At 35.7% G+C, this 19,266-nt stretch overlaps 2 protein-coding genes and 1 long non-coding RNA gene across 8 annotated transcripts in view; 2 read left to right on the top strand and 1 right to left on the bottom strand.

Moving 5' to 3' along the window:
• Nucleotides 1-321: 321 nt before the first annotated feature.
• Nucleotides 322-3,029, bottom strand: LOC6648832. Its single transcript, XM_002071276.4, has 2 exons — nucleotides 2,963-3,029; nucleotides 322-2,879 (listed from the first exon to the last, which is right to left on the bottom strand). Exon 2 carries the CDS (start codon nucleotides 2,874-2,876, stop codon nucleotides 693-695), a length of 2,184 nt encoding a protein of 727 aa, XP_002071312.1. The 5' UTR covers nucleotides 2,877-2,879; nucleotides 2,963-3,029; the 3' UTR covers nucleotides 322-692.
• Nucleotides 3,030-3,558: 529 nt separating this feature from the next.
• On the top strand, nucleotides 3,559-4,673 carry LOC124460441. Its single transcript, XR_006954336.1, has 3 exons — nucleotides 3,559-3,994; nucleotides 4,057-4,442; nucleotides 4,502-4,673. It is a non-coding gene; the product is annotated as an uncharacterized LOC124460441 (long non-coding RNA).
• A 3,620-nt stretch (nucleotides 4,674-8,293) lies between these two features.
• Nucleotides 8,294-19,266, top strand: part of LOC6648831 (tyrosine-protein phosphatase 10D) — a 42,302-nt gene continuing 31,329 nt past the window's right edge. For all 6 annotated transcript variants that reach the window (XM_023179559.2, XM_023179558.2, XM_023179556.2 and 3 more), the window contains exon 1: nucleotides 8,294-8,519. In XM_023179559.2, the coding sequence (XP_023035327.1) occupies nucleotides 8,364-8,519 (156 nt within the window). In that variant the 5' untranslated portion in view covers nucleotides 8,294-8,363. The remainder of the gene's footprint in view (nucleotides 8,520-19,266) is intronic.

The raw sequence follows: 19,266 nt of genomic DNA, 5'->3' as shown, positions 1-19,266 counted from the left end.
TATCTTAAAGTTTACACATAAATGAAAGGCAAATAAACATAAAACAAAGACTATAAAAATAATTTAGTACTATTGAACTTGAACTATTGGAAGCAAAAATGGAAAACCACTAAACGTATATTCGGATCAGTTCAATTTTTAATACTACTTCCCAAAAAAAAAAAAAAAAAAGGAGAACAAATTCATCAAAGATGTTGAAAAAATTTTCTTTTTAAGGAAGTTTTGGTCGTCCGATCGATTGTCAATTAAATAAGAAAGTTACAACTATTCTATTTGGCATACAAAGATTGCAAAAGAGAGAAAAGGAGAAAAGAAATCTGATTACAAATGATACATTTGTTCCTTTTTGATTTTTCAAAATTCTGCAGTAGAAGACATTAATTTTAATTAGAAAATTTTTCTAATTAGACACTTACTTGCTAAAATGACAAACCGATAACCACACAAAGACGACGACAAAGAATTCTTATTACTAATTTTGAAATTTTGTTGCAAGTAAATAAAGTTGAATTTCCATTTGGGGTTTTTCTTGTTTTGTTCTATCAATAGCATTTCATAGAATTTGGCTACAGTGGAAATCAATTTGGTAAGTCCACCTATTCGTACATCTATCACATAGAGAATATACAATATAATGGATAATTCCCATCGTTCTCATCATTTCGATCATCATCATCGTTATTATCGATCACTCAATCAATCAAATGGCGCGGATGATCCTGGGGAACTGAAAAGATAATGGCATATATAAGGCCCTCGCGCACCGATTCAGTGGGATTACCGACATTGAACATGAATTTAACCCGATTGCAAATGGAATTTGGGACACAGGAATACATTGGATACCAGCCCATCTTATTGAATACGACGTAGATTTTATAGATCTGATTGCGATAGATATAGACGGCGCGATCGAAAGTGATATCCAATACGGAATCGTAACGTACCCGGGCCGTGCAATGTGTATAAGTGATCCGTGAACCATGCATATCCTGGATATGAGCATAGAGTACTTCGGTATAACGTTCCGTAAAACCGGCGGAGGTCATTAATTCACCGCACAATACCTGGGTCGGCACCTGGACGCCCAAAATCCAAATGTTTGCATTCACCTGGAAGGTGACACCCGAATCTGTGACGCTGGTATTACGGAAATCGAATTGGCGTGTCAGTGAGCGCATGCAATAGGTTTTAACCATATCATTTTGAGAGTTCCCACCGCCACCGCCACCGCCAGCACCACCACCATCACCGCTAGATCCAGCTGAACCAGAGGGCGCAGCATCTGGCTCAGGTGCCGGGGCGGGAGCAGGCACAGGTGCCGGTGCGGGAGCTGCGCCACCAGAGCCACCCTCGAAGACTTGGCTAAAACAGCGCGTCGAGGCATGGCTGCCATTTGGATGATCCTGCGACATGACCGTATCCTCACCGAAGAATGCAAATGGATTGGGCATTGGATTGGCACCCAGGCGGGAGAACAAAATGGGATTTGAGCGTCCACTGCAGGTGGCGCCATTGGCAGATGTTGAAGCGCCATTGGGTCCACCTGGATGCTGCCTGTAGGACGAAGACAATTCGCTTTGCCGATGAGCCAACTCATAAAAGTTGCGAGTGCTACGCGATACGCAGAAACCCTCCGGCATGTGGCAATCATTTAATGTGGGACTGGAGATTTTTATTAAAATGGCCAAAGCCTCATGTTGCTGCAACAGTTTAGATCGTGCCGGACCCTCTGCGAATTGTTGCGGCGTCATGGTCAGAAAACGAATCTTTTTCACTGCCTGACGCAGCATGGCGCCATCCATAATGGTTCGTTGGGCATCCATGATGCTGATCATGTTGGCAGCGGCGGTTGCTGCATCATCGGTGGCATCGCTGTCAATTATGACAACATCATCCGATGGCGGGGATGCGGCAGGACCAGATGGAGCAACAGAAGCAGATGTAGATGCTACAGAAGCAGCAGCAGCAACAGCAGCAGCGGCGGCGGCGGCGGCGGCAGCTGCCTCCGATGATGTGGATGCCACTGGCTCTGGCTCGGCATCAAAATGAACCTCTTCGTTATCCTGCGGCATATGCTGCATCATGGCTGCCACATCGGGCTCCATTTTAATTTCCTCCACCACAACATCCTCGCCAGCATCTGCAGCAGCAATTGCAACACCTAACGAAGATTCCTCCACCGGTGGTTCTTTGGGTAATAAATCCTTCTCGAATTTCTCCTCACAAACCTCATCGGTATTACCCGTCAATATGCCCCTTTCGCTGGCGAATTTCATCAGGCAATTGAATAAATCCAATTCGGAATCAATATTCAGACGATTCTGATCCAAAATGGCCATCAATGTCGACACCTCAATGTCCAGGAAACTGGGATCAGATAACACTTCGCGAGTGTTTGACGCAATTAGCTCCATGCTGCTCTGCATTAGGCGCGGCTCATCGAAGAGTTTGGCAAACTCGTAGGCGCGACAGGCATTCTTGGGACTTAGATCGGCCCAGAGGAAGAGCGTGCATCGTGTCACCACATGCGGTAGCATATACTTTTTGGCCACATAGCACAATTCGCAGGCCTTGTCGAAGGAGCCAATTGTGATGCGATCTGTGTAGATGTACTCCAACATTGCCTCGAATGCCTCGGGCTGGACATCGGGTATAATTATGGGATCCGTCTTATCCGGTAAAATGCCATAGAACATCCGTTCGAATACCGGCGATGCCATAGCTAACAGTAGCTTGTGGCCCGCAATCACTCGCTGATTGGGTGGTGATCCCACTAGAAATCTGCAATCGGCCCATTTCTCCGAATGGAGCAAATACTGACCACGATCCTTGATTTCCGTCAGACTATTCTGCCAGTCCAAGTCCAGATCCATTACCTGCCACACAGACGAGAGGGACAGAGAGAAAACATTAGTTGTTTGAGGGAAAGCACATTCAAATTCAATTCCAAAATTATTACATTCAATTTGTGCTATTCAGTTGGGTTTTTAGTTATTTTATTTAATTATTTACTGCAATTTTGTTTATCCACTTGTATTTTTTTGTTGTTGTTTTTTTTTTACATATTTTGCAATATCGGAAAAATTCCCACTATTGGTACAGAAAAACTCCCATTATAAAAATTCACCACCTTTGAAAATGAAATGTGGTCACACTGGAGGCGTAATCGACATTATCGGAGCGAAACCTATCGGAAACCTATCGTAATCGACATTATCGAAGCAAACCTATCGTCTGCAACTCGAACATTTAAGAGAGAGCCCAAGAGAGCGCAAGAGAGTGCAAAGAGTGGTTGATCTGAACACTGCGGGGGTGGTGGGCAGTGTTGCCGTTTTGGCTTATTTTCGGCCAGATCTGGCTTATTTTCAAGAGCGATTGCGGATAAAATTGGGAAATTGCGGATAGCGGAAAATCTGGCTTATTTAAGAATCGAAACAGCTAATTTTTAGCTTATTTAATATATCTTTTAGTTGTTATAATAAAGTTTCCCAAATGCCGATTAATTGACAAAGTTACAGTCTGGCAACTATTGAAGTCTTACATCACTAATTTCTGCAATACTTCCATCTCTAACTACCTTGATTAAATAGATTGGTCATTTGTAAACATGCCTAAAGAAAATTATAAAGAAAAAGTTAGAGACGTCTGGCTACAGAGCTCAGAATTCAAGGAATGGCTGAGAAAGGACTTGACTGATTTGACAAGGGCTTATTAACAAATGCTTCCAAAGCAATACTTCAAATCCATCGAAATTGTTAAACGAGCTAATATTTGCCATCAATTCACTAAAAATCTACATAATAGCTCCAGATAAAAGTGTAGATTGTATAAACGATGATGGATTTGAAAAGTATGTGACTAGAGACTTGTATCTTGGATATGCTTTTGAAAAACATATCAAATCTGTGAGTATATCCAATGATGAGGAAAAGTCGATCCGAGAAAGTTGCACGAATTTCGTAGTTGATCTTGTTAAGCAACTAAAGCAGAGGTAAATATTTAGTTCTTTTTATTTAATTTACAATTATTAATAATATATTTTTCTAATTTTAGGTTACCCGACAATTTTAAAATCTTAAAACAAGCCGATGCTTTTGCAGTAGAAAATATTTTAAAAACTAAAAAAAAAACATCATTCCGATTTTGGAGTTTTTTGGAATTCCCAATATTGACGAAATTGAACGTCAATACAATGAATTGACACTTATCTCTTGGGAAAATACTGAGGACACAATTAAATTTTGGGTTGAAGTATTGAATTACAGAGACTCGGGCGGAAACAACCGGTTTTCTAAGCTGAGTTCTGTTGCGCTTGAAATACATTCTTTACCTTGGTCGAACGCCGAAGTGGAAAGGGTTTTTAGCCAAGTTAATTTAATAAAAAATAAAATAAGAAATAGGATGAACGTTGACACGTTAAATTCAATATTAACCATAAGGTAATGTCTCAGAAAGTGATAGTCTCATCAGAACAAAAACTTATATTTTTAAATTCTAGATCCGGATTGAGCCGACACAACAAATGTTGCTTTGATTACAAAGTTTCTTCAATCTGCCTGAAGTCTATAGAAAATGTGGAACAATTAGATAATGAGCCCGAACAGTCTGTAGACAATCTAATAGCAGGTTTAATGTCATTTAAATGAACTTTATAAGTTTAAATTTCTTTTGTTTTCGTTTTTTTTTTCATAAACATGAAGTTTTTTTAAAAATATATGTTTTTTATAATTTAAAAACTTAAAAAAATTAGCTTATTTTTCAGCTATTTTTTTCTGGGATTTAGCTTATTCTGGCTGGTTTTTTTTGTTAATTCAGCTTATTTTGCTCGGGGAAAAACGGCAACACTGGTGGTGGGGCTGCTTTGCAAGTGCAATTTAAGAGCGAGGCAAAATAAATAAATGGCAAAATGCACTGCAACAAACGGTCAACTGTATTAAGCTTTGCTTATTAATTAGAGCTTCGCGATTCACACATGTACATAATTAATTGAGGTATTGAATCCGTGGATTCAGATTATAACAGAGGTCGGCCACTACTTTTATTAATCATGATCCAATAATATCTACCATCAACACTTGTTTCGCCAAGTGTAGCACTTCTCTATTCTGGCTCTCAGTTTTCGGGGGTGCGCGCGGGAGCTAAAAATTGCGCCGGTTTCTTTCAGTGTGATTGTATTTGTATTTGTATTAATCTTTTAAAAATTGAGATTTTTTTGAGTGTATCATGGAAATGTGCAGCATTACGGGCCGGAGAGTCTAATAAAGAGGAAGATCGAAAAATACCAATCGAGAGAGAAGCCGGGAGCGAGAATTCTTCCGTATTGGTAGTTTTTTGTTCTCTTTGTTCCATGCTCTTTGTTCTCTTTTCTTCGACGTTCGACTCCAAGGTTGCATGTTCGACTCGATGGTCGGAGTCTGACTCTTTTGCTCGATTGAATGGTCGGAGTCTGACTCTATTGCTCGATTCCGACCATTTCTCACGATTTTTACTCTCTTTTGCATAAACAGCGCTCTTTTGTTGGATGTTGGATCGAGTTGCATGTTGAATCGAGCTGCGACATCGAGCATCGAGTTGCGAACCCCCCAGTGCAGTGGCGCCGTCAAACATACTCATTTTCAACCCCTTTTAAATTAACTTTTTTGTGTGATTTTGAATTTTGTGGTGAGCGGTTGTGTTGTCGCTGTGTCGCTTGTAACAAGTTGAGTTTTGAATGTGAGAGCGTGCTCAGGTGTTTTCTTTGCTGGTCCGCTTCCGTGTCCGTTGCCCATCAAGCCCCATCGGTCTACGTTTGTCGCTGTTTCTCGCCATCATCATCGTGCCGTCGTCGCAGCCGCCGTCTAAATTTGTGGTTTTTCGTTTGTTTTTCTTTTTTCGCATAAATATATGTATTAGAAAAAGAAGTTTTAGTTCTTTTTTTTTTGTTGTTTGAAGTGTGTGTTATGTCGCGTGTGAAATTAAATAGATAACAACAACAAATCTATATACAACAACAAAAGAAAAATGTAAGAAAAAATCAAAGAAAAATAAATAATGAAATATGTTTAACAAAGCGCAAAGTAAAAGCAGAAACTGAGAGTTTTTTGTTGCAAGAGCAAAAACAACAACAACAACAACAACAACAACAATAATAACAGCCGCAGTAACAACACCTACGCAACTTGCAGCCACCGGCGACGCCGCTGTCGTTGCTTTTGGCATGCCGTTGCTTTCTTTCCATCGAAACCAACCCACTCTCTCCCTCTCGCACTCTCTCTCTCTCTCTCTCTCTCTTTCTCCAATGGAAGCAATTACTAGTGCCACCTCCCACGCCCCGTTAGCCGTCAAAGTATCTTTTGGTCTCTCGCTCTCTTTCTGTCTCTTATGTTGAATTTTGAATGAAAATTACAAATTTCTCCATTTCCTGTGTGTGCGTGTGTGTGTGTGTGTGTGTGCAAAATGAGATGCAAAATTATGTTTTCTTTTGTTATTATTTTTAACAACAATTTTAGTATTGTGGTAATTATTTCCCTTTTTTATGTCCCACATTTAAAGAAAACGAAGTAAACCAAAAAAAAAGGAAAACAATTTTTTTTGGTTTTGTTGGTTTTAAAAACTTGTTTTGCAGCGAGAGCTTAAAGTTTGGCTTTTGTTGTTGCTTCTTTTTTTTTTGTTGCTATTACGTTTTAGTGTTTATTGCATTTCTTAGACCCGTCTCGCTCTTACACCTCCTATTAACCAGAGATGCTGAAGATCTCTTTGGCTCTCTCTCAGTGTCTCTTTGTCTCTCTCTCTCACTCTGTCTGTCTGCCAGTCTCTCTGTAAGTTGAAGGTTTCTTTTGCAACAACAACAACAAATAGACCCCTAGGGCAGCTTTTTGTTGTTTGTATGCTGAAAACTGGTTTTAAATTTTTTGTTATATCTTATAATTTAAATATATACATCAGTTAAATATATATGTATATATATACATATGAAGATATGTACATATGTATAAAAATACGTATGAATAAAGCTTTTTTTTGTGCTCAGTTGACGTCAGCCCGTGGTCAGGCTAAAAAATAATGTTTTTTCGCAAAAACAAAAATAAAAATAAGCCACAAACCAAAAAATATAAATATATACTTTAAATATATACATACATATGTATGTATGTGTTTGTGCTTAGAAATAAACATTAATTACAATTAATTAACAGAAAACCTCAAAATGCTAGAAAGCCAAAACTAACTTCTACCCTGTCGAAACTCGAGTATATAGCCAGCCGATTATGAAACGACCCAACTCTGGAATCATTGTACATAATGCATTTTTTTCCTCCAAATCGGCATTATCGACCTAAACACAAAAACAGCTGATACAGCAGCTGATAGTTCTGTCGCTTTAGTTTTGAAAATAAGAAAACATTTTTGAATGGAATATTTACTATCATCCAGATGGATAGAATAACAAATGAGATGCAGTCAGGCAAACTTAAACAGAAATCTAAATGGGAATACTTATCACTTTTTAGATTCAACTGATTAGTTTTTTATACAAATGTATATAAAAACACAGCTGCTAATTAATAATCTTGATTTATTTATTATTTAATACGCTCTTTGTTACTCTATATATGGAAGTACAATAATCTTACATATGTTTTGTACTTTTAACAAACAAAAATGGTCTCAAATATTGGATAGATATCTTTAAGATATCTTAAAAAAAAATCATATTTGTTTCTAGATAAAAAACAATACATATACTATGTAATAAGTAAGTAAAATTAAATGTAAATAAAGAATCGAACTCTCTACAGACCGTTTACTAAGTAAATAAATGAAAGCAAGACAATTAGAGAAGCTTAAATTGAGAGACACGATGGTAGATGGAGAGTCAAAGAGATAATGAGAGGGGAAGAGATCTCCAGAGACACAGAGAAAAAAAATATTGGAGGTTGAGAGAGAGAGGGAGAGGAAGAGATCTTGAGAGGCACAGAGAAAAAAATAAAGAGAGAGATGTAGAGATCTCGAGAGAAACAGAGAAATAAATATGAGTTGGGGGAGAGAGAGAGAGAGATAGCGTTTTTCACTCTTATTTTCCTTTTTTGGTTTTTTGTGCAGCAACAAAAACTGTTTAGCAATGCATTTAATTTTACAAAAATCAACAACAAAAACTAAATTCGATTTAAAAATGTCGAAAATAAAAAAAAATTAGCAAAGCAAAAAAATAAAACAAAAAAATTAAAATATTTGCAAAAATTATTGAACAACAAAATTTAAATCACAAAAAGAGAGAGGAGAGAGAGAAACAAAACCAACAACAAATCAACCAAAGTAGCAGCAGCAACAACAACAACAACAATTAAAGCCAACAGCCACAAAACGACGACGACCACAAGATGTTGAACCAGCTAGGCAAAGCAACAACCAGAATTCGACTCAAAAGGCAACAACAACAACAACAGTCACCTATCAACAAGGCAAAAGCTGCTAAACTACATCACATTCAACGCTGGAGCTTAACATTGCTGTTAACGTTAACAGTCTGTCTACAGGTAAGTGCAAAATTTTCTGTTGTCTTATTCTAATCAGAATTGTGCAATGCCTAGAAGGAAGCATCTCTAACCGTATAAAGTATATATATATTCTTGATCCGCAAGATTATATATATATTCCTGATCCGTTCATATAGCTAAAAGTCCGTCCGTCTGGATTAGCGGAAACTCCTCCTAGAACTATTTTATAAAATTTAACTTTATTGACTTTAGATTAGCACAACTTTTTACCTTAATTATCAAAATTTAAATGCCCTTTTTCTTTATTGAGCATTTGTTTAAAAAGATACCTTAGTTTAAAAAAGAAATTATTTGGCCTAGTCAGTCTCCTGATCTGAATCTCATCGATAACTTGTGGGGTGAACTATAGAATGCCACAACAGAAAATTGTGCTAATCTAAAGTCAATAAAGTTAAATTTTAAGGGAAGTACATATTATTTTCATTATGAGTGTATGTACGTACATATGTATGTACATACATGTACCTATTAATCACTATGCCAAATTTGATCGATATATAGCTGTGTCATATAAACATACGAGTTGAGAGCTTTACGTTATTACTATATACATATATGGATATAGTAGATAAGTAGACATCAAGAAAGTGCAAGCGAGATATCGAGAGAGATCGATTTGTCTCTCTTTAAATTTCTTCTTAATTTTGGCCCAGACGTGACTTATTTATGTCACAATATTTAGTATGTGGCTAAAGCTTAAATATTTCTCTGTCATTTATCGTCATTTGACGGCAAATACAATAAATAATTCTCGAGCCTAACCCAGTAGTGGGAGGAGAGTGTAGTATTATGAAGAGGGGGAGGAGAAGTCGAAGCCATTGTCGTTACGCGTCAACAATTTAAAATGTTGTTAAGCTTAGGTTTTAGGCTATTGAAATGGAAATTCAAATTGAAATTAGATGCCGAATGTAACCAAATTGAACCGGTTCAGTTTGCCGGTTCGTCGTGCCCATTTTCAGTTTCATTTTCCATTTCCCTTTTTTATTATTTGTTGTAATTGATTAAATAATGAAAATTGAAAAACAAACCCAAGAAAAACAAAAACTTTTGCATTTGTAATTGTTACACACACACACATAACAAAAACAACAACAAATAACAATAAATTCCTATCACTTTCTTCAAATAAACACAATGTGAGAATGTTTCTAGTGTAGAGATGGGGAGCAGCTTCAACTAATTAAGTCCAAGGTGGATACTAACTGAATAATTAATCGTTTTTAGTTTCCCTCTCCTAGTAAGATTAACTTTGGACACAAAGATTTTAAACCACTGAAGCGGAACCGAAACTGAAATCTAATCTCTTCCCATTTTCGATTACAAATTCAAGAATAAAAAACATTTAAAAATGTTGTATTTTACTTTTCTTGTCGAAGAATAATTCAAAATTTTTGAAATCCTTTTGGGTATTTATTCTTAAATATATAGGGCGGGTCAATTTGTATGGATTCTGAATGAAGGAATTAATTCGAGACTTATGGTTTCATGGTGAAAATGTCTTGGCTTTTTATTTCGAAGAAGCTCTAAGAGAATTAAGTTTTAACACTAAAAGAATACATTTCTAATAACAAATTGTACAAATTTACACACAAAAAGGGAAAGAGAAAGAAAGAGAGAGAGAGAGATTTGCCAGCTTTTTCTATCTCTTTATTCCAAGGTCTTGCGCAAAGTTTTGTTCGTGTCTAGAATGTAAAAATGGTTATTAACTTAAAATGCAAAATATTATTAACAAAACTCTTTTGAGCGCAATCTTTTTTTGAAACACTCTCTTTCTCTCTCTCTCTCTCGTTCTTTCTCTCTCTGATGGCAAAACCACATAGAGTTTCTGTCTGGTTCGAATCTCTACTCTCACAAAATAATTTCAAACATTGCTCACGTTTCAATTAGCAAGCCAAAAAATGAAAAGTACGAAATAAATAAAATGTAGAAAAAGAAAAGTTTTAGCAGAGCAAAGGTTAAAGATCAAACAAAGAGGAACTCTGTTTGGTTTTAATAACTCACGATTCACAATTTTAGTTTTGCAATAAACAAATAAGCCAATTTTTTTTTTTTGTGTTTAAAAATTCATTAATATATTAATTCATTTAATTTAAGAATAATTTTAATCTTAATGAAGATATTCGCAACTGATGAAAATTCCATATACACATAAGTTTGGAAGAACGACTGGAATCGAAAGAATTTCACAATTTTCAAATGGAATCTTGCCGTTTCCATTGAAAATTTGAGGGCCAACAAAAACAATTAGCTGCAATACAATATGCGTGTTATATGGGCAATTAAATGCAGGGCCACAAAATACTCTGGAGAAAACCGAGATGTGCACGATGTGCAGAGATAAAGCACAGATAACCACGCCCCTTTGCCTCCACTCGCCCTCCGGCCCCTCCTTACCAATGGCACGTGTCAAGTTGTCCAAAGAAACGATACAGAAACACAAAAGGCCAAATGGACAAAAGACCAAGTTTTCAGACAAGACACCTAAAAATTTGCTACTGCCGGTTCTCTTGTAGTAGATAGATTACAAATTCACTGTTTGCACACATTTAAACCATGTGTCAGAGAGAGAGAGAGAGAGAGAGAGAGAGAGTGAGATGAGTGGGTTTCTTTTTTCAATTAAATGCAACCCTGCAAGTTAATGCAATTTAAGCCCGAAAAGGACTCCACCCAAAACCTCTAAACCTCATCATCATCCGCCACGTTGGTCTCGGTCAATTGAAAGAAATACAAATTGCATAAATTAAAGGAAAACTTTCCGGAAAAAGGGTGCAGATGGCATGAATTTGTTTGGTGGTTAATGCCCAATTGAGTTATCTGGCCAAATCAGTCAATCAACCAATCAGTGGGCGGAAAATCCAAGCAATTTCACAGCGGCGTCTCACCTAAAAACCACAAAATTTTTATAAAATAATTACAACAAAAATTTCCAAAAAACCCATAATCCATTCAGAGCGATTTGAAAGTATTTTTAATCACTGAATTCATTTGATTCATTGTTCATTCATTTGACAAAATATATAAATTGACAAAAAGAAATTTAAATTGAAAAAAATTAAAGCTAAGTATTAAGTTATTTGTTGAAGCGATATAAGAAATGCCCAAAGATGCAAGAATTTTATGTTTGAAAAATGCAAAAAGAAAAAAAAAAACATTGCGAATTTGTAAATAACTTTGTTTTTGAACGATTTTATTTCATGCATTTTTAATGTTGGAACGTGATTTTCTAATTTGCCTCAAAACCCCAAAAACTTAAATTTTAGTTGCGCTACTAAATCCGGCACTGAGGTGGGGAAAGCGACTAAATAAGCTCACGTAACTAATATATTTAATATAAACATCATAGCGATATAATAAAACGTTTCTATTGTGAAAATAAATTACCTGTTTAACTGTTATCGGATAGCCGATGGGAATTACGAAAAATTAAAGTGTTGCTCAAAATAAGATAAATACTAAGAAATGTTTAATGAACTGCACAAATATAGAAAGTATATAAAACTTGTCTCACGTTAAGGAGTAAACAGTTGTCTCTCTTTCTATCACTGGGGTTATAGATGGATCTAGAAGATTCGATAAAACAAATCAAGATTTTTTAATTTAAAAAGTTAGTAATTTTCGGAAACTCACTAGTTGGGCATAAAAAAAAGACAAAAAGACGTTGAGCAACCGATATTTGCGAAGTTGTCCAAACCCCCCCAAACCAAAAAACTTTGGGCCTACATCAGACATGTCATTAAAAATCATTCGAGAATTCTGTTGCTCCTCATCTTCTATTCATTCTGATTTTTGTTTCTTTTCATCGACTAACTTTCTTTTCATTTGAACTAAAGTTATTATGGGATTTTCTTGTTGTTGTTGTTCAGTAAAGTAATTAGCAACTAGCTAAGTGGTTGCAATATTTCCATGCTTATAACTCAAGTCATAACTTTATATATACAACAAATATATGTATGTATATATACTGCACTCAAGTGTCTGAAGCAGCCCTTCTCTCGTTCTCTCTCTCTCTATTTATGAAGTAGTACGCTCAAGTAGAGAAGAGGTAGCGGGGAGGTTAAGGGGAAGCAGGATATGTGGGTGGGTAAAGAGAATAATAAAGGGAAGGAGGATACAACCCTCCTGAATTTCTGTATGATTCATGCTACACACATTTACTATAATAAACTAAATATACTAAGCGTCTATATAGACTATATATATACTCATTCACTTACTTTCCCCCTCTATATATACATACACCAAGTCACCCTCTGAAACTCTATTGAGTCACATCACAAGAAATCATTTCATTTTATATATATTTTGTACATTTTGTAGACGAGAAATTTTTTTAACCCAAGCAATGGAAAAAATCAAATGCCAACCAACAAATTGCCTCTTTTCATCTCATTCGATGTCTGCCGCTCCCATAAGATTCATGTGGAGTCAATCAATTTGGCATAAAATCAACTTAAGGTCTTTTTTGTTTTTGCATTTCCGGCTTGACAGAGAGACAGAGAAAAAGAGAGAGAAGAGAGGAGAGCTCCAAATGTTCACTATGAAATGACTTTAAAACAATTCTTCACACATTTGGAATCTACATGTTTGAAAAAGGATCTATGAGTAGAGTAAAAGTTAAAAGGGCATGAGAAATACTCACAATTTAAAGAAAAGTTCATAAAAAATTGTCCAAAAAAATAGCCTTAAGAAAAGTAACTATTACGATATTCTTGGTTATTTGGATTCGGAGAAGGTATAACGGGTGGTGCAGTCCGGACATGTTGTTCCGGACCATCTGTACGATTCAATTCCTTGGGATGTTCAGCACATCGACTTTGAATTGAAGGACGTGGCTGTGGTGTCGTGTAGAATTCCGTGACTCTTGCTCTCGGATACATTTGGCATCCATTCAAACGCTACAAGAGAATGAGAGACAAAGAGGGAGAGATGATGGCAAGAAAGCGAAATGAGACAGAAATGATTTACTTAACTTACCAACTTATTAATGTTCTTTTTTTCCATTTTTTACGAGAATTTAGAATTTTATACTTGAATTTAGTTATATATTTTTCTTATCTGGTATTTTTGACTGCTTTACTGAAATCTGTTTTAGTTTATGAATTTAAATAAAATTGAACTAAGCATGTTGACTTTTTTTTTGGGTCATGGCCTATTAAGATTTAAAAAAAAAAAACAAAAATATTTTCAATGTATCGGAACTCGGAAATCGAACTCAAAAGTTTGATCTGTCGATTTTAATCGATATTTGGGCCATCTCTTGAATATCTTTTTCAGACCCTTTCCTTGAATTCTTGATTCGTAATATTGCTGTCTTTATTATTGTTCATGCATATATTTCACTTATTGTTAGTCAATTTGAGTCACATGAGGATTGAGGCAAGGAAACTTCTCTCTCTCTCTGGATCATAAACATAAAATTGAAGTCATAAAGTGGTAAGATTCAACAGGAATATTTCAAAAGAAATGAGTTAACGATTTGAGGTTATAAAAAGCCATTGCCCCTGACTTTATGTGAGCTAAAAGAAAAGTTATTAATGAAATGTAAAATTTATGAACGGTTTTGGTAAAGCGGAGGGAAGGAGACATTTCTGTGCCCATAATATGTACATATTTGTATGTATGTATGTATGTAAATATTTTTGATCAGCATGAAAGGCCGCATCCATCTACATAGTTCGTGTTCTCTTAGTTTAGGAACTATTTGGATTCCAAAACTTGGTATTTCAACAAAAAGTTTGTAGAGTTTTCACTTTAACATTTAGTGCCAAAGGAAAGATCGATCAAAAAGTTAAAACATTTCTACATTTACAATGATGAACGGATAAACACTTTTTAGCAATCGGCAAAAAAAGGATACTAAAATGCATTAAAATTGTAAATTCAAAGACTGTAAGGGTATAAATATAAAAAAAATTCTATACTATAGAGGGATAGCTTCTCATCATTCCATTTAATTTAAAAACATTTTAAAAGAAGTTAAGTCAAACATTTTCTGTTCTTTTGCATTTCCTGTTATCATTTCCAGCTTTTCAGAACAGAGACTTCCTCTCGGGTAACATAATCTAACACATTCGATTCGTTCAACTTTCTGATTTCTTATTTGATTAAGAGATTCGTATTCGAATCATGCTACCATTGCCAAGGTCAAATTTTATTTTTATGTTGTAGCTGAGGGTGGACAATTTATTTTTTGTGTTTCTTTCGAAAACTATGTGCACTATGTGAAATCAACCCCCATACGGACTACTCGAAAATTTCCATTTCCATTCCCATCGGCAACTAATAATTAAATCGACAAATGAATTCACACCCTTTTGGGAAAGCAGCGTTGCTATCTCAACCGACTAACCGACCCCGGAAAAATTGAGCTGTTTACTTGGTATAGGGATCTGAACTGAACCAGAACTGTTTGCATCAATTGTGGGTGAAATGCGTAGTAGAGGAGGGATGCATTTAGTCCAAGGCCATTGACATTGAACATTGGAAAAACTAATGAAGAATCATTGAGTTGATGATGCGTTGCTTGCTCTAGTTAGGGTCTTCTTTATGCGGGATGAAATGGATAGTTTTCTGTTCTGTTGTTGATTTTATTAAGACATTCATACACAAGACAATTACTCTCTCCCACTACCAAAAACACATAATGAGAAAACGTCTCAGATAATGAACATATGTGAATTAAAGAATTAAGACTCTGCATTAAGGATAATTCACAACGTCTGAACGTGAAACGATGTGCAATGCTCGAAAATACGTGTTGAAAATTAAAGAACAAGTTAAGAGTTCTCCTCAATAAAATATGTTTACTTTGAAATAGACATAGACTTATCATATTTTACTACCAATTCATACCATCGCAGGACAGAAAGGAGAGTGTCTCGAACTCAAACTTTTAACTTTTAGCCAACTTCAATGGTGATTCCGGTTGAAGCATGTAACAAGACGCTAAATAACGTTTAGCATAGAAATGGCAACATTGTGTCCCTATGCCAGAGGCGGCATCTCCTCCTCCTCCTCCTCCTCTGATGGGAGAGAGACAGAGAGAGAGGGAAGATCCTAAAGCTGTTTTCATAAACATTTCAGTCTTCTGCTTTTGGTGGTGCTTCCCTTCCAACTTGTGCATCTTTAGGTAGGTATTTTTGTACGTGTTTATGGGTCCTACACTCTACGTGGCAAAGTGCACGGAATACTGTCGTCGTCGTTGCCGTTGCCTTTGCCGTTGTCGTCGTCGTCATCGCGTCTTTGTAGCACAAATTGAATTTGCCGCAAGTTTATGACATTTCTCTCTACCCTTAGACACTGTTTCTAGGTAGTTGACAGTTATAGTTATAGTTCGAGTTATAGTTAGAGTTATGTATGCTCATGCTGCTGTGCCATCTTATGACTTGCAATATGTACAATGTTTGTGTGTGTGTGTGTGTGTGTTGTGCATTCTGTCGGTTAAACGAACCAATCAGCTTTAGTGCTTAGCGCCTAGTAGTACGACTTTTCTCTGCCCACATTCACACATGTGTTTCAGTTCAGTTAATCGAAATAAGTTATGGATTGCAGTTCAAACTATTGTCCAAATGTCTGAATGAAAAAATGAAGGAAAAATTCCTATTCGTCTGTGATTGTGAGATTTCATAGTTGCCGTACACACGTGTCATTCATTTCTATAACCGTTTTATGGCCTTTTTTTCATTCTTTCTAAAGAATGAATGAGAAAAGCAACACAAAAAAAATGGGTAAATGGGAAATGGGAAAACTAGCTGCGAGTTTTGCACTTACCCACCCGATTCATTTGCGAAATCAAAGCAAAATATTTATCTTTTTATACCCTGTAATGCAGAAAGTCAATCAATGAATGTAATGGCTATAAGAGGATCTGTTTATGTCGATTCAAAAGGGAATATCAACAAATTTGAATAAAGTGTTTCTGGTTCAATTGTTGATTCTTAGTTTTGCAAAAAAGACTCAAGTGATCGTTTCGTACTCATACAGGTTCCTTTCCATTTTGTGTTTTTACCATAATTAATCAAATATATTAAAATATATGATTAGTTAGAACAAGTATTGATTAAATTGATTAAGTTATTCAAATATGTCTTTCTAGTCAAAACCATCAAATATATGGTAGAAGGACTATTTTGCCCTTAAAAATCTATTCAAATGAATAGAAAGAAGTATATGAGTATTTGCTTATATTCAAAAATGCAAAAAAAAACAAAACAGTTTCACATAAAAAGTAACAGAAAGCTAACTAGCTGAGCCTTCAAGAAAACTGTTATTATTCACGTGACTGGGAGTGTATATTATGAGAAGAAGCATTTGCTAGTCGACCCTTTGGGTTTTTTTTTTGTTTTGTTGTAATTTTGCACGCATCTAACACCATTCCCAGTGGATTGTGTGGATGCGGGGTGTGGGGCAGGGTGACTTCTGTCCTGTCCTGTCTTGTAGGGTGAATTGTAGTCACTTGCCAAAGCAGTGCACAGTCTCTCTGGCCAGTCCGTTTCCACCTTCTGTGCCTGTTTTTGTGTCTCGTTGGCCAAACTGTTGCCGCCATCGGCGGTTTTTTCCCTTTTTTTTTTGCTGCCCATAGTTTTGTTTGTCGTTTATTATTTATCGATTGGCATTCGATTGAGCCAATGCCAATAGCAGCATGGCAGATTCTGTCAGCAGATTTTTCTCCTTACTTCCATTTTCCCCCTTTCTGTTACAGGGGATGTTTCGAAAAAAAGGGATGGCTATTGAAATAGGTTTGAGCAGTGGCAAGAGAATAGAAAAAAACGATCTACGACCATAGCAAAAAGTAAAGACATACATATATAGTATATATAACCAGGTAGACCCATCCGACTATTTTTAGAACCTTCTCAACTTTGTAGGCAGAAGGAATGCGCTTCTTCTTTAGTCATGTGCAATCAAATAAACCACCATATACATTTATCAAAGTGTGACCCAAAAAACAAAAAAAAAAAACAAACAAATCAAAAGCCCAAAAAAAAACATCTGTTTTCAAAAACAAATGTAGAGAGAGAAAGACCGAACGAAAAAGGCAAAGAGACAGAGCCCAAAAGTGACACACCTCCTAATGACCAAAAAGGCAACAACTAAAATGTTTGTGTTAAAGTTAACATATGGGATATATGTATGTATGTGTTGGGTGGTGGGGGGTGAACCCAAAAACAACAAAATGTAAAATGAAAAATATGCATTATTATTATTATTATTGTCCACCCAGAAAACAAAAAAAAAAGGTGAACCATCATCAACAACCACCGGTCTTGTATTCTATGAATTTTGTTGACTTTGTTTCATTTGGGGGTTAAATATATTGTCAACCAAGACAAACAAATGACAACGACAACAATTACAATGAACAACGAGAGGAGGAGGAAGAAAAGGAGGCTTAAAAGAGTCGCCGAAATGCGGGAAAAGCAAATTAAGTTGTCACATTTCCTTCCCGAATAGCTTAGTGTAAGGCTTGATCAATTATTAGTAGTTGAATGGTCACTATGATTACTTGGTTTACTAAGAACTAACTAACTAACCGTCGTTCTCCTCTCTTTTTACCATTAAAACTAAAATACATAACCTTATACGAAATTCGTCCTCTTACAAGATGTTAAACTGTGTTGGGATTTGTTTTTTTTAGTGAGGGTAACGCAAAGTCATTACAAAATTATAAACTTCTTGTGCCTTCACTTTCAGTAATCGATTTCTAAGTTTGTTGTGACAATAACTACTGATTGATTGATAAATGGTTAAGATTGATTGTGATTGATTGTGTGTGTATGTGTGTGTGTGTGTGTGTGTGTGTGTGTGAGTGAGTGTACCGAAAGGACCAATGAAAAACTTCACAACTTTATGTCAAATAAGTTGAGGAAACTTCATTTTGTTTCTTTTTTGATTGATTGTTCATTATTAAACTTGATTTTATATATGAATAAATTCAATTCATAAAACAATTTGCAACAAGTTGCAAAAATGGGCGAATGTATTTAAAACATTGACCAATCGAATAGTTTCCATTAATGGATTACTAAAAATGCATATTTCAATTACTTATTAGTTTATTACATTTGCTAATTTATAATAATTAATGAGCATAAATAACTAAAACAATAATTTTATTCTCTCATTGCAGGTATGTAATCGATATACTCATGGATCAAATCGAAACTTTGTCAGATTACTGACTAAAGTGGAATTATTCAAGATTTTCATTCACAACTCACAACTGCGCACAACTTGTGAATGAAATATGAGAAGTATATAATGGATCACAAGGGTAAATTTGAATATGAACTCAGATGATACTATTATGGCAATAATGTTAAATTTCCACCTTTTAACGAATTTTTTCAAAATCCTTGAACAATTGCACACAGCGAATACATACATACATGTATGTATTTGTGTGTATATAATTGTCAAGTTGATTGTCAAATGAGACAAAAAAGCACTTACTTCAAAGGCCAGAGAAGAGAACTCAGAGACGGAGAGAGAGTGAGAGAGAGCGGGGAGTATGGGTATAAGTCAAGTGCTTAGCCTTGTAAGTGTGGGAATGATAGAATTAAAGAGTTGTCAACATCTGAGATTTTTACTCATATGCGGTATGAACTCATTTTTGAAATTTTAAAAAAAAAGAAAAAGAAAAAGTAATACTTTATGTAAACATGATGTAAGTAGATGTAAGTCGTTCAGCCGACTTGTCTTTACCCTGCATAGTGAAGCATTTTGG

This window comes from Drosophila willistoni (assembly GCF_018902025.1).
Source record: "Drosophila willistoni isolate 14030-0811.24 chromosome XL unlocalized genomic scaffold, UCI_dwil_1.1 Seg141, whole genome shotgun sequence".
NCBI lineage: Eukaryota > Metazoa > Arthropoda > Insecta > Diptera > Drosophilidae > Drosophila > Drosophila willistoni.
Note: the sequence above shows the minus strand (reverse complement) of the source record. Positions and strands in the feature narration are given on the sequence as shown.